This window comes from Lissotriton helveticus, chromosome 4_1 (assembly GCF_964261635.1).
Source record: "Lissotriton helveticus chromosome 4_1, aLisHel1.1, whole genome shotgun sequence".
In the NCBI taxonomy this organism is placed as follows: Eukaryota; Metazoa; Chordata; class Amphibia; order Caudata; family Salamandridae; genus Lissotriton; species Lissotriton helveticus.
Window position 1 is genome coordinate 1,618,656,093 of NC_136063.1, and position 19,396 is coordinate 1,618,675,488.

The 19,396-nt window shown below is 48.0% G+C and overlaps 1 protein-coding gene across 4 annotated transcripts in view; it reads right to left on the reverse strand.

The window, feature by feature from the left end:
* BBS9 (Bardet-Biedl syndrome 9) overlaps positions 1 to 19,396 on the reverse strand; it is a 1,968,820-nt gene that overhangs the window by 1,901,396 nt on the left and 48,028 nt on the right. For all 4 annotated transcript variants that reach the window (XM_078688232.1, XM_078688233.1, XM_078688234.1 and 1 more), the window contains exon 2: positions 11,404 to 11,526. In XM_078688232.1, the coding sequence (XP_078544358.1) occupies positions 11,404 to 11,515 (112 nt within the window). In that variant the 5' untranslated portion in view covers positions 11,516 to 11,526. The remainder of the gene's footprint in view (positions 1 to 11,403; positions 11,527 to 19,396) is intronic.

The window sequence follows — 19,396 nt, forward strand, 5'->3', positions numbered from 1 at the left end:
AGCTGCCGTCTGGTGAGGCGGTAGGTGGGGGGCGGCGGCCATGCGAGATTGCGGGCCTGGCTGCGGCGGCGGCTGGCCCGGGTACTGTGCATGCTGAGCGGCGAGATACGGGACCCCGTGAGGAGGAGAGATATGCGGCTGGAAGGTCCTGGCGGTGAGCGGGAGTGTGAGCCTGACGTGGGGGGGCTTACCCTCTTCCCCTGCCTTCGCTGTGTGATTCTGTGGTGGTTTGAGGCCTGGACAACGTGGCTCCTGCGCAGAGTGACTGGACTCTGAGAGGCCCGAGGTACTGAGGGACGCTTGATTTGCGGAGCCGTCGCTGAAGCTGCGGAGCAGCGGCTGGGCTCCCTGTGCGTGTACCTTCCGGATTCCTCGCTTGGGCGCCCTGCGGATTTGGTGCAGGGTGGTGGATACTGAGGACCCTGACCTACATGAACCGGTGGCTCCCTGCTAGCTGTGGCGAGGGGGACCTATCACTGCGAGGCCTGTGTCGTGGAGACTGGGGAGCCTCCTGCCACGTGCTCCTGTGGGCTGACCAGAGCACATTTGGAGCCCAATTCGCTTTGCACCCTAATCTGAGGCCTTAGTGGATGGTCGGTGTCGCCCCTGTGCACCGCTTACTATAAATTGGATATCTAAGCACGGCGCACGGCTGCCCCCCCCCTCCCCTCCCCAGTCGCCCTAAATTCGCCTTCGCTGCTGCTGCTACCGGTCGGCCGCCTGGCGACCTGCGGGACGAGTGGAGTTGCGGGGGTCCCCAGCTCTACGGCTGTATTGCGATTTTCGCACTGGGGCTCCCTCCGGCTCCCTTGCCCTGGCTTTCGCTGGCGGAGTGTGCGTTGACCGTGGATTAGTGCTTGGGGCCTGGTGAGGCTACTGTCTGCAGCATGGGACGCCAGGATAGGACGCAGCCGAAGATCTCCTTTACGCAGAAGAACTCGAAGGGGACGGAGAGCGCTGGAGGTGGAGGCGCGGCGGATAGCGACGAGGCGGCGGGGGCGCAACAACAGGATCTCAAATAAATCCTCCTGGCCATGGAAAAGAACCTACAGGGGGGCATGACCGCTATCGGCACGAAATTTGACGCTCTGACCTACCACATGGATCGCACGGCTGAAAGGTTAGATAAACACGTGGAGCAACTGGATATGTCGGAACGCCGCCTTACTGAGGTCGAGGAAGCCCACACTCCGCTGGAGTTGGACAATAGACAGATCGGCAGGGCTATGCAGACGCTCCTGGATAAAACTGAGGACCTAGAAGCCCATTCGTAACTCTGTAACCTACGCGTTACGGGCCTTCCGGAGAGTACCCATACGGGTAACATGGATCTCTTTATGGAAAACCTGCTGAAGAAATTGTTTGGGGACGATGCATTCTCTCACATGTTCGTGGTAGAGAGGGCCCACCGCTCATTGGGACCACGGCCCAAGTCAGGGGCTCCCCCACAACCTATTATAGCAAAACTTTTAAACTATAGAGATCGCGATGTCGCGCTCAAACTGGCTAGAGAGAAACAACCCTTGCAGTATGAGGGCTCCACCCTGTCTATTTATCCTGATTTTACGGCTCGAGTGCAGGAGGCCCGGAAACAGTTTGCTCCCATGAAACGCCAGCTGCGTGACCTGGGCGCAGATTACGCGATGCTGTACCCAGAGAAGATACGCGTCAATCGCCAGGGGAAGTCCCTCATCTTTACGGACCCCAAGACACTGCAGAAGGCCCTGAAGGACTGGCAACGTGAACAGCGACGGCCGAGGCAGGAAAACGATATACTGGAGAGGGGCTCCGTGGAAGACCAGGACTGATTGAGACATGCTGGAGATCGAATGTTATTGGGTGGGTCAGCAAAGGTCTGGTTGCTGTCTTTGTTGCCTTTGGACTGGCGGATGCGCCTCTGGCCCTGGAAGGACCCGGAGGCCCACAGACTGATGTCTCCCACGCATACTCCTCAGTTACTATCAGTCCTTTTATGCTGGAATTGACCCACATTATCCTGACCCTCAAATGTTAGTCCACTATTTGGGTGGATATTTGCAGTTCTGTTGTTGTGTATGTTTGTGACCAATGCCTGTTGACCTTCGCTTGATTGTATAACTTTATATCTTGATTGGTTGCGGTTGCACTGGTGCCCCTTTGGGCCCATCGAACGGTTTTTGATGTAATGGCCTTCTTCTCTTAACTTGTGGGGTTCGCCAAGGAGCGTCTTGTGGTGTTATTACCATGCTTTCTTTTTCAAAGTTCAGGGGCGGGGGATGACGGGGGCGGTATAGGTGCTGATTTGTTGGGTGCCACTGGCACGTGCTAGGTCGGCTACTTCTGCCCTTGTGTGTTTACCACTGCTTCAATGGTTTTTTTTTTGGGGGGGGGGGGGGGGGGAGTGACTGTTGTGTGGATGGTGGGGGTGCTTGCGGTTGTATGGTTGTTGGGGGCTGTGAAAAGGAAAGGGGTCTGTTTGTTGGGGGGGACGGATGAACGCGGCCTAGTTGGGGAAGGGCAGGCGTGGGTGGGGGTGGGGGGCTGGGGGGGCATTGTTTTCGGATTCCTATGTTTGCTTTGCGGTGTGATGCTGTTGTTGGTTGAGGCATGTGGGTGGTCTGGTAGGGGTAGCTGCACGGTGCACACACTTTTCCCTGTTTTGGGCTACATGTGGCAGGTCCGATATTATGACAGGTGAGGTGGAGGCTCCTAACACAATGCGGCTTCTGACATGGAACGTGCAGGGCTTGAATGACCACCGCAAGGTCTGGAGGGTTCTCCAGTATTTGGCAAAGCACAGGTTAGACATTGCAATTTTGCAGGAAACGCACCTGGCGCCACATAGTCCCATCCTTGGTTACAGAGGGCTCCGTGATAATATCCATGCTGCAGGTTTTACTTCCCATGCCAGGGGGGTTCTTACTTGGTTTAATCCTCCCTTGCTTGGACGCCGGTGACCACTGATAGTGAGGGGCGATTCACGATTACGGCCTGTTCTGGTAAAGGTCTCGACATGTGTATAGTGAACACATATGGCCCTAATTTTCATCTCCCTAGCTTTTACACGACACTGGCTCAGAAGGTTTAAGTGTTTGTGGACAGGGTTGTTTTTTGGGGAGGGGATTTTAACCGGACTCTGCACCCGACGCTGGCCAGGTCGGACGGTCCATCCCGGCCGCCTTCGGCCTCTGCACGTACACTGGATGCACATTTGACTAACCTCGATCTGCTTGATGTCTGGCGTCATAGATATCCATTGCGGGGAAGGTTTACACACTATTCAGCCCCCCATAATATCCACACGATGATAGACTATTAGTTTGTGTCCTCAGCTTGCATGCGGGACGTGCGATCCTGCGAGATTCTTCCGCGGACCTACTCGGACCATTCGCCTATATTGCTCTCCTGCTCGGTGCCTGCGCGACGGATACCGCCTTTTTCTTGGCGATTTCCCCCTTATTCTTTACTTGACCCTCTCTTCAAGGAGGAACTATGTACGGCCCTGGAGACTTTTTTTGAGGCCAATGTAGGCTCTGTTGATTCGTTCCAGTCGGTTTGGGAAGCATTTAAGCTTTATGCTAGACGAGTTACTATCTCTAAGCATGGCGGCGTGTTAAAGCCGATCAGGGGTCGCCTAGAACTTTTGGAGCGGAAGCTTCGAGATCTGGAAGAGCTGCGCTTACGGTCTGGCGATGGTTCTGTTGACCGGGAGATTGCTGGGGTCCTTCGGGAGTACAACGACGAGGCGGATCTGGAGATTAAACATTTAGGGAAGTATGCCATCGCCAGGACTTACTGTGAGGGTGAGCGCCCGGGCGCGGTGCTGGCCCGCTTGGCTAAGCGGGGCAGAGGGCGCTCTTCTGTTCCGATAATGAGAACTGGTGACGCCGGACTTCCGCTTACGAACGATGAGATAACTGCACGCTTTAGGGGACTACTACGAGGCTCTGTACGCCTCGAGAGGACCCGCTCCGGAGGAAGGGATAGTAGACTACCTGTCACACATAAAGCTCCCGTGGCTCTCTGATGCCGGGCGTACGTTTTTGGCACGCCCCTTTGAGAGAGAGGAGGTGGTGTTGGCACTGTCCTCCATGAGGGTTGGTAGCGCCCCAGGCAGCGATGGCCTCACAGTGGCTTCCTACAAGGCTTTTTCCGATTTGCTGCTTCCCCATCTGCTGAGCCTGTTCGCTGATATGGCCAATTCGGAATCTATGCCACCCTCCATGCGTGAGGCTGTAATTGTGGCAATTCTTAGACCGGGCAAGGACCCTAATGACTGCGCCTCGTATCGCCCGCTCTCCCTGATGAACGTAGATGCAAAGATCTTTGCTAAAGTGCTCTCTAACCGTTTACATCTTATGGTCACGACGCTGGTGGCCCCAGAGCAGTCTGGTTTTGTCCCTACGCGCAATCTCGTTTGTAACATTAGAACGGTCTTTGCTGCTTTTCAGCATACTCGTCCGGAGGTACCGGCCGTTGCCGTATTTTTAGATATGGAAAAGGCGTTCGATTCTGTAGAGTGGACTTTTATGCATCAGGTTCTTCGCAGGATGGGTGTTGGCCTTCTCTTCCTGCTGCTGTTATCGGTCCTGTACTCCAAGCCGAGGGCCCGGATCCGTATTGGACCTCTGACCTCTGAGCCCATCGAGATTGGCAGGGGCACGAGGCAGGGATGCCCCCTCTCCCCGACGCTTTATGCTTTGGTGGCTGAGCCCCTTGCTTGTGCCCTCCGCGAGTACCATGCTCATCGGGGTATCCGCTTCCCTACTTACAAGCTCATTGTCTCTACTTACGCAGACGATACGCTTCTTTATGTTCGGGACCCCGAGAATCATCTTTCCCCGGTATTGCGGGAGGTAGTCCGGTTTGGCGCCCTTTCTGGTATCCGGGTGAACTGGACGAAGTCGATCATATTTCCGCTTACAGCGGCTACGGTGCAGTTTGACCCTGAGTTTCCACTACAGTGGACTACTGAGGCAGTCAGATATCTTGGCATAAGGCTTCATACTGATTCGGAGATAGTTCTCCGGGAAAATTACGGCTGCGCGGTTTCGAAGTTGGAGGATGATGTAGAGAGATGGATTTCCCTCCCACTGTCTCTTTTGGGACGCATCGCGTTAATAAAGATGGTGGTACTTCCGCGGTTTCTTTTCCTGTTCAACACAATGCCTATGGTCCTTTCTGTCCAGTTTTTCCTCAGACTCCAATCGCTGCTAGTACGACTTGCTTGGGCAGGTAAACAGCCTAGAGTCGCTTGGCATATTCTAATACGACCATATGCGGCGGGCGGGCTCAACGCCCCAGATTTGGAGCTCTACTACCATGCGGCGCAGTCCGGCCATGCTTACGAGTGGATCCACGGTCCACAGGACGCCCCTTACGTCCGTATTGAACGGATAGTCGCAGACCCGATTCCCCTGCCGGCCCTGTTAACGCAGACTAGGGATCGATGTACGGGCCTGGACGATTCTCTACTGTCGGTCACTATATGGCGAACGCCCAAGCATGTTCGCTCCTATACTCTCCGAGCGCTAATCTCGAGTGGTGCTACTGGCTGAGTCCTTGTAGGGAAAAGGGAGTGATTCTGGCACTGAGACGGATTGGTATTCACACCATGGGCGACTTGTTCTCGGGTGGCAAGGCGCGGACGTGGGACGATATCACTAACGAGATGGAGGACCCCCCCTTGATGGTGCGCTTCCAGTTCCATAGGGTGCGTAGTGCTCTGCTGGACCTTCTGGGACCAGATATGACAGAACCAGTGACGGTTACTACCTTTGATTATGTGGTCACAGCCAAGTCTCCTCAGAGATTGGTTTCCACTCTTTATCGGATGGCCCAGACGGAGCTGTATGTGGATTATACCAAGCCACACCTGGCCTGGCAACATGACCTGGGCACCGATATGACTGAGGACCTCTGGCGCTATTGCTGCGCCAGCGTCCGCAAGATCTCTCTTAATGGCAGCCACAGGCTCACGCATTTTAAATTCCTGAACAGGACATATTATACGTCGGAGAGGCTTCATAGATACAGACTCCGTGACTCCCCAGAGTGTGAGAGGTGCAGGGCCACCCTGGCATATTTCCTTCATGTTGCATGGTTGTGCCCCACGATCTTTTCTTTTTGGCAATCGGTCTTTGTTGAGATCAATAAAACGGTGAACTCGACACTAGCCCCGGAACCCTTATTGGCTCTCCTGGGCTACTCCAAACCCTTGCGCTCCTCCCAGCGACGTATTGTGGATCTGGCGCTCCTAATTGCCAAGCGTTGTATTGCCAGAGCCTGGATGGGAGGCCCCCCGCCTACGGTGCGAGCGTGGAAGAGAGAACTGGTTTATTGCTGTACCCAGACTGGGCTGTATAGCGACCTGATGCCCCCCCAAGAATAGGCCTAAGAACTACTGGGCGGCGGTGCTGGAGGGGGAGGTCCATGCGGATGTGCCTGATGAGACTGCTGTGGCTACTGATGAGGAGCGGGATGGTTCAGTGGGGGTGGCTCCTGCTGCCGACCCTGATGCATTTTTGGAGGCCTAATCATACCCGTAGGGAGTTATTGGCTGCGAGAGGGATGTGCTGATGTGAGGTTGGCCCGTGCATGCTGACCCTTTTCCCTTTATTTCTGTCTGACCTGCCGCAATTGCTATGTTGTACAGTCTCCACGAAGTGCATTTGTTGTCTGAGACGACGCATGCTGCTTACCCTGCTGCTTGATTGCCTATGTGCCTGTGCTGCTGGTTTCGTTCTTGTTGAATTGGTTAAATGAAAAAGCAAAGTTCACCTGGAAGTACTATGTCATTTTTGTCTATCATGTGCTGCGGCCGCTCGGGATGCCTATTTCTGAATCGCCGCCGGTCCCCCGGGATGTCGGCTGATGGGCTGTGTTTTATCGGAGATTGTTCTTCTTCTTATACGCTGCCGGCCCCCGGGTTGTAGGCACGCAGCTGTGGTACATGTGCAATGTCCAATAAAGCCTTTTGAACTTTAAAAAAAACAAAAAACTGAGGGATAGTCTCAGGAAATTAATTAAGAAAAACTGGCACCTGGTTCAAAGTGACCCGATTATAGGGGATAAAATGTTACCTTCACCCACTATAACATTCAGAGAAGCGCGCAGTACTTGCGACTATCTAGTCAGTAGTAGTCCTGAAATCCCCAAAAATACAAATTGTCTAGCCAAACGTAAAGGTTTCGTCAGGTGTACAACATGTAAAGCATGCAAATATGGAGAAAATAAAACCACATTCCTTACTCCTTTTAATGACAAGCCAATTTCAAGCAGTAAGTTTTTAACATAGACATCTGAGTTTGCTGTTTCCGTACAGGAATGCTCTTGTGGACTGAGGTATGTGTGCAGCACCCGCCTCAGGGCCCACAAGAGGATATTACAGCATTTACGGGCAATAACCAATAATGATAGCTCCTATCCGGTAGCCCGACACTTCAACGAGATCCATAATAAAAATCTCAATCAGTTGAAGTATTACGTAATTGACAGTGTTCCACCACTGAGAAGCGGAGGTAACAGAGATGCAAGACTCAGACGACTCGAGACAAAATACATCTTAGAATTAGATAGTAAGAGTCCACACGGTTTAAACACGACGGAGGATTTGTATACCTGGCTCTAATCAGAGCAGTCTAATATGATAACATATCCAACTAAGGCGTCCCTAAAACATCTCGTTCTCCGCCAGTTGTGCACATGGGGTCATGGCACAGTGGACAAAAAAATTTTAAGCACAGTCTCACTTTATTCAGTAACTATGAAACTAATGCTAAATAGCATAAAAGCACTATAGCACTTTCACAGCACTTTTTGCCACGATTCTGTTACTGTATACAGGGCATAAGAACCCAATTACAGGATATGTTTGGGTTTTTATATGATTTGAAGCCAATTCCTGTAAGGAAAGATTAGACACTATGGCAATTCAGACCCTTTCAAAAGAAAGGGCAGGCTAATATCATAAACATTTGTGTTATAATCCGATTTGTTTTTTACTGTATGGGATTCGTTTTACAAAGTATTTATACAGTCATTGTTCTAAAATGTAAATTTGCACATGGGTTTTTAAAGCAGCAGATTTTATGCATTATGCAGGCACAACATGAAATTATTTGTCTGAATGTCTTTTTAACATGTGTTTAATATTTTAAATATGTACTTATACAGAAATATTTATATTTTTACACATGTTTAATGTTCTTATGTATTTACACATGAAAGTCAGTATTTACAATGTAAAGTAATTTGAAATGCTGCAATGTGTATACATACAGGAAACAAAGTCTCAAACTGCATACAGTCTAGTTTGGTATAATGCACTGTGCCACTTTAAAAATGGGAGTATAACAACAGCATGTCATGTGATGAAGGGCTCTGGATAGCCCGCAATGCGTCATGGCGGCGAAAGCACAACAAAATACAAAAAGACTAAAGCACTTACTAAGTGGAGTATATATATATATATATATATCACACAGTTACCAGATCCCAAAGTGAAGTGGACACTCACGAAGCTTCCTTTTGAAAACATGCAATTTAATGCAGCTTGCTCGTGACTCAAAGCATGACGGCAGTCTCAGATAATAGTCTTGCCAAACGCGTTTCGGGATTTCCATCTCCCTTCGTCAGTGGCTCTTGATGAAAAGCAAAAGAACTTGCTGCTACTTAAAGTTTTTGTTCAACACCTGCCCCTGGGCGGGGGCGGGGGCGGGGCCGCAGCAACGGCCTTCTGGGCGTTGTAGTACCAATGTTATTACCCTTGTGGGTGAGCAAGTTAGTACGCCTGTATTCATATTTTTAATCCCCTCTGGGTTGAGATGGCAGCCAGCTCCTTTATCACGCAGCTTTGTAGGTGCAGAAAAATGTTTGTGTGAGCGCTTACTGGAATTACGCTCACACAGCTTCGTTCCAAGCATGAATCACCCAGTGGTGTTGCAGGTTCGTAATGGTATACGTGGGTCCTCTTCGCGACCGGGATGGCCGCTACATATCACACAGTTACCAGATCCCAAAGTGAAGTGGACACTCACGAAGCTTCCTTTTGAAAACATGCAATTTAATGCAGCTTGCTCGTGACTCAAAGCATGACGGCAGTCTCAGATAATAGTCTTGCCAAACGCGTTTCGGGATTTCCATCTCCCTTCGTCAGTGGCTCTTGATGAAAAGCAAAAGAACTTGCTGCTACTTAAAGTTTTTGTTCAACACCTGCCCCTGGGCGGGGGCGGGGCCGCAGCAACGGCCTTCTGGGCGTTGTAGTACCAATGTTATTACCCTTGTGGGTGAGCAAGATAGTACGCCTGTATTCATATTTTTAATCCCCTCTGGGTTGAGATGGCAGCCAGCTCCTTTATCACGCAGCTTTGTAGGTGCAGAAAAATGTTTGTGTGAGCGCTTACTGGAATTACGCTCACACAGCTTCGTTCCAAGCATGAATCACCCAGTGGTGTTGCAGGTTCGTAATGGTATACGTGGGTCCTCTTCGCGACCGGGATGGCCGCTACATATCACACAGTTACCAGATCCCAAAGTGAAGTGGACACTCACGAAGCTTCCTTTTGAAAACATGCAATTTAATGCAGCTTGCTCGTGACTCAAAGCATGACGGCAGTCTCAGATAATAGTCTTGCCAAACGCGTTTCGGGATTTCCATCTCCCTTCGTCAGTGGCTCTTGATGAAAAGCAAAAGAACTTGCTGCTACTTAAAGTTTTTGTTCAACACCTGCCCCTGGGCGGGGGCGGGGCCGCAGCAACGGCCTTCTGGGCGTTGTAGTACCAATGTTATTACCCTTGTGGGTGAGCAAGTTAGTACGCCTGTATTCATATTTTTAATCCCCTCTGGGTTGAGATGGCAGCCAGCTCCTTTATCACGCAGCTTTGTAGGTGCAGAAAAATGTTTGTGTGAGCGCTTACTGGAATTACGCTCACACAGCTTCGTTCCAAGCATGAATCACCCAGTGGTGTTGCAGGTTCGTAATGGTATACGTGGGTCCTCTTCGCGACCGGGATGGCCGCTACATATCACACAGTTACCAGATCCCAAAGTGAAGTGGACACTCACGAAGCTTCCTTTTGAAAACATGCAATTTAATGCAGCTTGCTCGTGACTCAAAGCATGACGGCAGTCTCAGATAATAGTCTTGCCAAACGCGTTTCGGGATTTCCATCTCCCTTCGTCAGTGGCTCTTGATGAAAAGCAAAAGAACTTGCTGCTACTTAAAGTTTTTGTTCAACACCTGCCCCTGGGCGGGGGCGGGGCCGCAGCAACGGCCTTCTGGGCGTTGTAGTACCAATGTTATTACCCTTGTGGGTGAGCAAGTTAGTACGCCTGTATTCATATTTTTAATCCCCTCTGGGTTGAGATGGCAGCCAGCTCCTTTATCACGCAGCTTTGTAGGTGCAGAAAAATGTTTGTGTGAGCGCTTACTGGAATTACGCTCACACAGCTTCGTTCCAAGCATGAATCACCCAGTGGTGTTGCAGGTTCGTAATGGTATACGTGGGTCCTCTTCGCGACCGGGATGGCCGCTACATATCACACAGTTACCAGATCCCAAAGTGAAGTGGACACTCACGAAACTTCCTTTTGAAAACATGCAATTTAATGCAGCTTGCTCGTGACTCAAAGCATGACGGCAGTCTCAGATAATAGTCTTGCCAAACGCGTTTCGGGATTTCCATCTCCCTTCGTCAGTGGCTCTTGATGAAAAGCAAAAGAACTTGCTGCTACTTAAAGTTTTTGTTCAACACCTGCCCCTGGGCGGGGGCGGGGCCGCAGCAACGTCATGCTTTGAGTCACGAGCAAGCTGCATTAAATTGCACCTACAAAGCTGCGTGATAAAGGAGCTGGCTGCCATCTCAACCCAGAGGGGATTAAAAATATGAATACAGGCGTACTAACTTGCTCACCCACAAGGGTAATAACATTGGTACTACAACGCCCAGAAGGCCGTTGCTGCGGCCCCGCCCCCGCCCAGGGGCAGGTGTTGAACAAAAACTTTAAGTAGCAGCAAGTTCTTTTGCTTTTCATCAAGAGCCACTGACGAAGGGAGATGGAAATCCCGAAACGCGTTTGGCAAGACTATTATCTGAGACTGCCGTCATGCTTTGAGTCACGAGCAAGCTGCATTAAATTGCATGTTTTCAAAAGGAAGCTTCGTGAGTGTCCACTTCACTTTGGGATCTGGTAACTGTGTGATATATATATATATATAAGACAATCAGGAAGTGAACCAGAAGCTGACTCTTCGCAAAAGAACGTCACAACATTTAGCAGAGGTACAGCTTGGCAATCACCTCACAGCTCCACACTCCTAATTTCAAAAACCCCTCTCATCAATTTGTTAAACATCAGACATTGATCAACCGTTGTTGTGAACAGCTCAGCATAAGTGCATCAGTTTTATAATGCGTGTCTACCTTGTCCACTGCCACTGTTGTCAACGTCCGCCACACATAAACAGCCTTGGTCAAATTCCTCCTGTTCTCCAAGTGTGCAGGACCACCAGTCTCGCGCTTTAAATAAAGACATTCTGCACAGCTCTGAAACGGAAGCACCAAAAATGTTAACAATAGCACATCACTAATACTATAATATTTGCCAAAATATGGTTTAAGCTCACAGAAATAAATTACTTGGTTTCCAAAGTAGCTCACACTTGCTTTAAATTCATCACAACAAACATTCCCTCCTATCATTGGAAACTTCCACATTTTGAGGAGCTGGGAAACAAAGAAAGGGATTAGGAACAGATTAGGGGTAAGTGGAATAATTAAATTTTTTTGATATAACTCTCAAATCAATAACATGATTGAAACAAAAAAAAACGATCACACCTTTAATTAAGATGGCAGCTGCATACCGTCCATGTCAGATAATAGATATATAAGCCTAGGAAAACCGGGTCATATCTACATATCTTTTTTTTTCAAAATATTTTGATTGGTTTCAGTTTTGCAAAACGCATACAAAACAGAGGTGGGAGGCATCAACATATCTTACAGATCAAGAGATATAAGAAGCTCATATGACATGTTCATCTTGTGTACTAGGACTCGACCTGCAATACCTACAAACAATATGTTCCTCGTCGGGATGCAGGAGAAATTGACCAGAAAGATCTCGTTTTTTAATTCCCAGCGTGGGACTTGTTGTCTAATTGGCAGTTGTGACTCCCACCCAGAACCATTCTTCTCGTATAACTCTAAAAACGGGACAAAACAAACAATAGTATCACGGTTTCACAAAGTCATGGTTGGTCAGTGGTGTGGACGGGGCATTGTGGGCAGGGTCCGAGACAGATCCCCCAAGCTTCTCCTCTCAAGAGTCACAGTCGTCCCAAGTGTTAGATATGAAAGAGATGAGGAGCCCTCAACCTGGGACCACAAGAAAAGAGGGGCAGACCTTCAGACAGCTACTCAGCAAGGGGAGCCCAAGTATAGTCGAACCCTGTTCTCTTGTCATATTCTATGTCTGCCATTCTTTCCATTGCCAGAGCTCGCCAAAGCCTAGCATGCCATTGGCGTTTTAGACTCAGGTCTCGAATCCCCAAGAAAGTGTGTTCCATTGTAGTGGGAATTGGATAGCCCAGTATCGTCTTAATTTGGGATATATTTTCTTTCCAGAAGGGCAGGATTGATGGGCAGTCCCACCATATGTGCTTAAAATCTCCCAGGAGACTAGAACCTCTCCAACATCTAACGGAGGTGTTAGGGAATATTTTTCACAAATTCTTTGGGTGCAAGTACCACTCGTACATAACTTTATAGTGAGCCTCTCTTGGAAACATGGAGTGATTGTATTTGGAGATGTCTTTATACAAAGAGCCCCACTGTTTTTCTCTTCAACGGAGAGGAGAGAAGAGAATCCCAGAATCTTTGGTGTATAGGGGTGGAGCGGGGACCCAGCGTCCGTATGAGAGAGTAGAGGAAAGAGCTGGTGCCCCTCGAGGAAGCTCCAGACTGCGCACATTTTTCAATTGGGAGTAGGTCTCTGGTTGCAGCGAGGCGGATCGGAGCTTGTTGTACCCAGTTTTTAAGTTGTATGTAGTGGAATTTTTCGGAGGGCTGAAGCTTAAAAATGTTGGTGCATTCCTCAAAGTTCAACAACTTCCCCCCTTAAAGAGATCCGAGATCATAAGACAACCCCTCTCCCACCAAGCCTCAAACGGATCCTCTCGATGAGCCAGTGGGAAGTCAAGATTAAAGTGAATGGGGATGTAGGGAGATGGGAATGTGGTCAGGGGAAATGATCTGTTACGGTCATCCCATACCCACAGAGTGGTGGCCGTTGAGGTGATAATGTACGAATTTAATGGCCGATTTTGTTTTGACTTCCAAGGGAGGTCCCAGATTGTCCTACCCACTGTTTGCTGGTCTATATTGAGGCAGAGTTTTTCTGATTCGCGAAAAGACCAGTCTGTGATCACCCGGAGTTGTGCCGCCCTATAGTAGCCCAAGAAGTCCGGAAGTTCCAAACACCCATCCACGCTCGCCTTGGTAAGAAACCGGTAGGATAACCGAGCACTTTGCCATTGCCAAATTAATTTAGTGATCATATTTTTCAATTCATCAAATAGAGTCGTTTCCACTGGTATCGATGGCCCTGAAAGAGGTAAAGTAACCTAGGAAGCACATTAATTTTAACGGCATTGATGCGTCCTATCCAGGAAGTATAAGAGGATCTTCACCTGCTAAGGTCTGCCTTAAGCTGCTGAAGTAATGGAAGATAGTTAGCCCTGTAGAGATTCGATATCTTAGGGGTAAGTTTGACACCAAGTACGTGTCTTTATGCGTGTTTTGAAAAGGGGACAGTTCCTCCACAGCTCTCATGGATTCCCTGGGCAGTGTCAGATTAAGGAGATAGGACTTTGGTAAATTAACTTCAAACCCGAGGCCTTTTCGAAGGAAGTGAGCTCATTCTGGATGGCCAGGAGAGTTGACAGCGGCCTCGTGATTGGGAGCAACATGTTGTCCGCGAAGAGGGAGATTTTGTGTTTGTCTGTCCCAAAAAAAAGGCATCCCCCCCTATGTCTGGGTTGTCCCTGATTTGCTACGCAAAGGGTTCAATACTAATGGCAAAGAGTAGGGTGAAAAGCGGGCAACCCTGCCTGGAACCTCGCGAGAGATCAAAGGGTTCCGAAGCCACCCCATTTACCAAAACACGTGATCTGGGACCGGAGTAGTTTGCCCGCACCATACCTATAAAGGTATAGTTGAAGCCAAATTTCCTCTTTGTTTGCGACAAGGCCCAATCGACCCAATCAAAGGCCTTCTCCGCGTCTACCAAGAGAAAAGCTGCGGGGATGTCTTTTTTCTGTACTTTTTCGATAATGTGTAACACTCTCCTCAGGTTGTCATGCGTTTGCCTCCCCTTAAGGAACCCTGCTCGATCCGCTTTAATGCGATATGGCATGACATTCTCTAAGGGCGTAGCCAGAATTTTAGAGTATCATTTGGCATCTAGGTTCAGAAGTGCAATAGGCCTGTAGAGGCACAATTCGTACGGTCCTTTCCTGGTTTGCGGATGACCGATTTTAACGCTTCCCCCATGGATGGGGTCCCCTGCTGTGTGGCTGCAATATCATTAAATAAGGACACCAAACGTGGAACCAGCTTGGGGGCAAAGGTATGAAAGAAGTGGGCATTTAAATCATCAGGGCCAGGAGCTTTTTGCAATTTAAGTGTGTCTATTGCCCTTTGTACCTTCTCACTGGAAATGAGTCTGCTTAAGTCCTCATTCATAGAGACTGGAATCTGTAGTTAGGCGAGCGCTTCTAAGTATTTATCTTGATCATCAACCGCCAGGGGGTTCGCAGTGGCTAGTGTCCGGTAGAAATCCCCAAAGGCTCTAACCTTCCCCTCCTCACTTTTCTGAACAGACCTGTTTTTTTAAAAATCAAATCGTTTTTATGAGAATAACAAAAAGACAAACAGTACAGTACAATAAAAGAATAAAGGTGGTATCAGTAAACATATTGCATATCCCAATAAAGTAAACACATGACGATAATTATATTAGCATTATACAGGGATGATAATAAGAAAAGTAAAACTATTATGATGACACAATAAAAGAAGCAATAGCGACAGTGGCAAGATAGTAATAAAGATGATATTAATAATTAATAGGGCTCTAGTGCTACATGAGACTACATCGGTGAATCCAGGTCTATAGTTCTAAGTAAAAGTGCAGCCAATACACACAGTATGGTAAAGCAAGGTATCACTCAAATTGCAAGGAGTGTGAGACATTCTAGGCATAACAGAGCATGCGATTTCAAGTAGGGTTGTAACATGTATACGAGGAGTCGAGGCGAGCTCCACAATTTCCTGTGCGATTTGCGCAATGGGGAAGTATGGAGAGACTCGTTATCCGCACCTCTCAAAGAGAACAACCAATCCTGACACATTTTAAAGGAAACTTCACTAGTATTTTTCCATTTGTTTAGAATGACTTTGCATGCCAGAGTGAGCATGAGATCCATCAGATGCTGATCCTGGATGTTTACAAGTTGAGGATCTAGAGCACCCAATAAAATGTAGGAGAAATCTCTTGGAGGTCGATAGTGAAAGGTTCTGTGTATGTAATTATAGATCTTGTCCCAATAGGATTGTAAGGCAGGGCAATAAAAAAGCATGTGTGCCAAATCACCCACATGAGATTTACAGTTCCAGCATGTGAGGCTATTGTTGAGTTTAAGCTTGAAAATATTTTCTGGGGTCCAATACGATCTGTTTATTAACATTATTTTGGTCTGTGAGAGTATTGGCGAAATTTTGTTTCATAAAGGGGTCAGGTGATTCTTCCCCCAATCAAATGGGATCAGAGAGGAATTTGTCTCATTTTCCCATGACGTCTCACATTTTCTATGTGATTTTTGTGGGTTAAGAGAGAGGAGTTTATATATCTTGGAGACGGTGTGTCCAGCTTTTACGAGTTGAGCCAGCTTGGCGACAATGGAAGGGTCGTGGGGTGTGATAGAACGTGAGGAGATGAGCGATTTGAGTTTTAGAAATTCATAAAAATCCAGAGGTTTAAGCCTGTGTCTTGACTGTAATTCGGAGAAAGGTAAAGGCAATGGGCCTGTAAATAGATTTTTGACTAGGTTTATCCCGTTTTTAGACCAGTGGTCCCAGTACAGAGACCTGCCATCTACTTTTAGACTTCGGTTATACCATAAGGAGGCAGAGTTGGATTTGTTAATTTTGGTCTTGGCTTTGGTTACCCGGTGTAAACTCAGCTCTTTTGGTATTGAGCAGGATGTATTTGGAATGAGGAAAAGCAGAAACATCAGCTGTAAGGAGGGTGGGGAGAGGCATGTTGTTAATGGTCGCTCTTTCTATGTCCAACCAGACAGGGATATAATCCAATTGTGGGAGAAGCCAGTTAGACCCCTGTTTACATAAGTATGCAGTCTGGTAGTTTCTAAAGTTCAGGAGGCCTATACCACCTTTTCCCTTGGGTAGCTGAAGTTTACTTAATGAGATTCTAGGTTTCTTACCCTGCCACAGAAATGTATTGAAAAGTTTAAAAACCGTCTTCAGGAAGTCGTTTGATAGTAACATTGGTAGCATGCAAACAAGGTAATTAACCAGGGGTGTTATCATCATTTTCAAAGTTTCCGCCCTGCCCCACCATGACAAGAATTTCGGGGACCATCCGTCTAGCAGGGTGGATTTTTTTTGTAAAGGGAGTTTTCATTAGTTTTTAAGGTGCTGATTAGGATTTTCTCAAACTCCAGCCCTAGATACTTGAAGCATTTAGATTGCCAAAGTAAGCCTGAGTCACCCATAATGTCTTTGTTACCAATATTATTTAAGAGTTTCACTTCAGTTTTATCCTTGTTTAATTTGTAACCAGACACTCTGGAGAAGTCCGCTATTGAGGACATTAGGGCCGGTATAGCAGCCTCAGCGTTTTCTGATATCACCAGGACATCGTCAGCGTAGGCCGTAATTTTAACCGTGCACTCACCAAAACATATCCCTTTAATTCTGTCATTATGCCTAAGATAGTAAAGGAAGGGCTCGATAGAGAGCAGGAATAGAGAAGGGGAAAGGGGACAGCCTTGTCTCGTGCCTTGTTCTAAGCTGAATGATGATTAGAGGCAGCCACCCGCTCTAACTCTGGCTGTGGGGTTGTAATAGAGTGCCATCACCATACGAATGAAAGTCTCTCCTAATTTGAATTTATCTAGCGCCGCTTTCAAGTAAGACCAGTCCACCTTATCAAAGGCCTTTTCGGCATCTAGGGTGATTGCAACTGTTGGGGAGTCGATAGATTTAGCCTTCTCTAGTATATGGGCTAGGATGCACGTATTATCGCTGGAAAGTCTATTTTTTAAGAAGCCTCCTTGAAAAGGGTGGGTAAGTTTAGGTAAGAATTTCTAGATACGTTTCGCAAGGATCATAGCATAGATTTTACAATCCAAATTAATTAGCGAAATTGGTCTGTAATTTTTTGGAGAAGACTGGTCCTTTCCCTCCTTGGGAATCACTGCTATAATAGCTTCAGCTGGGGTGCCGCGTACTTGGCCGGTATTGTCAAATTCATGGTATTGATCGAGTAGAGGTTGAGTCAATAGTTTGGTGAAGCATTTGTAAAATATTGCATTAAACCCATCAGGCTTTCCCTGATTTAAGCATTTTAATTGCGCATTCGATTTCCGGGGCAGTGATCGGGTTGTTAAGTTCCGATTGTTCTTGGGCCGATAACGAGGGGAGTGAACAATTATTTAGATAGTCTTTTATTTTAGAGTTGTCGAGATCTTTGTTTCTGCTGTATAAGCTGTTATAGAAATCCTTAAAGACATCCGCGATCTCAACGGGGTTAGAATGAGATACCCCAGACTGGTCTGTTAAGCGATTAATCGTTGATTGCTGTAGCTTAAATTTTAAATAGGAGGTAAGACTCTTACTTGCTTTATTGGATTCACATAGTCTATTATTTTTTTGAATTTTTAACCATATCCCCGTTCTTTCACTGACTATCTAATTGTATTCATATTTTTTGTTCACTATTTCATTCAAGACAAGGGGGTCTCTGGTTAATACGTTATTTTTCTAGTGTAGTTATCTCTTGTTCCAAGTGTGCAAGGTCACTGTTAGCGCCCCTGTTCGTAGCCGCTCTTATTTTTATGATCTCACCTCTGAGGGTGCTTTAAGTGCCTCCCACCGTGTAAGATCAGATGTCTCCCCTTTTTTTTTTGGATGTGAGGTAATGCTGCAGTGCCTTCTCTATGGTTTGTTTGTGGATGTCTTTTTCTAATGCTGCATTATTCAATCTCCAGAGATTCTCTTTCTTGACAGTATTCATCAGGGCTAGTGACAATGCGATACAGGAATGATCTGAGATCACTCGTGGTTCAATCGCGGTTTCCTCAATGTTGCTGGAGGCGTTCCCAGACAAGAATAAATAATCTTGAAGTAAAATAATGTCTCCTTTTTGTTTATAAAGATAATCAAGTATTTTCCTTCTCTTGATCGGATGGTTAATGTCTTTTACATTTAGTGAGACAACTTTAAGACTGTTCCTTTTGTGTGCCATGTTACCAGGAGAGACTAATGGTGGCAAGAGATTGTTGTGTACAAGCAGTATGTGACTCCGGCATCGTAAGGAGACATAAATGGATGCAGTGTATTGGGCTACAAAACATACATTTCCAAGGCGTGCAACCCAGCGCAAGAATTACAGAAAATTGGAATCTTACAAGCAGCCCCACTCGCTGACCGCATATAACCATTTGCAGCAAGGCGATTGCTAACCTTAAGAGTTTTCGTGGTAACCATGAGGAAAATAAGAAGGCGCTAGGTGGCGCCAAACCAAGATGGCCGCACTGGAGTGAGGCTCCCGCCCGACCTGGCACTATTCATTATCCTATAGTATCCTGATCGGTAATATTGGACCGAAAACCTCTAAACTAGCTCCGTTGCAGCGTCCTGCATTCAACGGTGTAAAATTTGCTCCAGTTGCGCAGCGGCTTGCCTGGAGAGACGCCGGCGATCTGTGAGCGGGAGGAGGTGACGCTGCGTAGGAGGCTGCCGGCTGGATCTGCTGACTGGGACAGACCGGGGATCTGAGGCCTCTTCGGCGACGCCGGTGGACAGTGACCTGCGGTCTGGGCCCCGGTCCCCCCCTCCCCTCCCCCCCAGTGACCGACCTTGAAAAACGCTGCGGAGGAGCCCCCGGTGTGTGGTGCCGGCGGAGGACACGACCAGCGGTTTTCCTTTTGGCCGAGGGCAGCGCTGTCCGTTTCTGGCACCTGGGAGCAGCGGAGCAGACAGACGGTGAGGAGGTGTGGGCTGCGCGCTTCGGGCTGCTTCTTTCACGGAGGAGGGACCGGACCGTTGGGGCGAGTGGAGCTGCAGTGGCACGTATGGACGCAGAAGGGGTGAGAGCAGTCACGCTTCA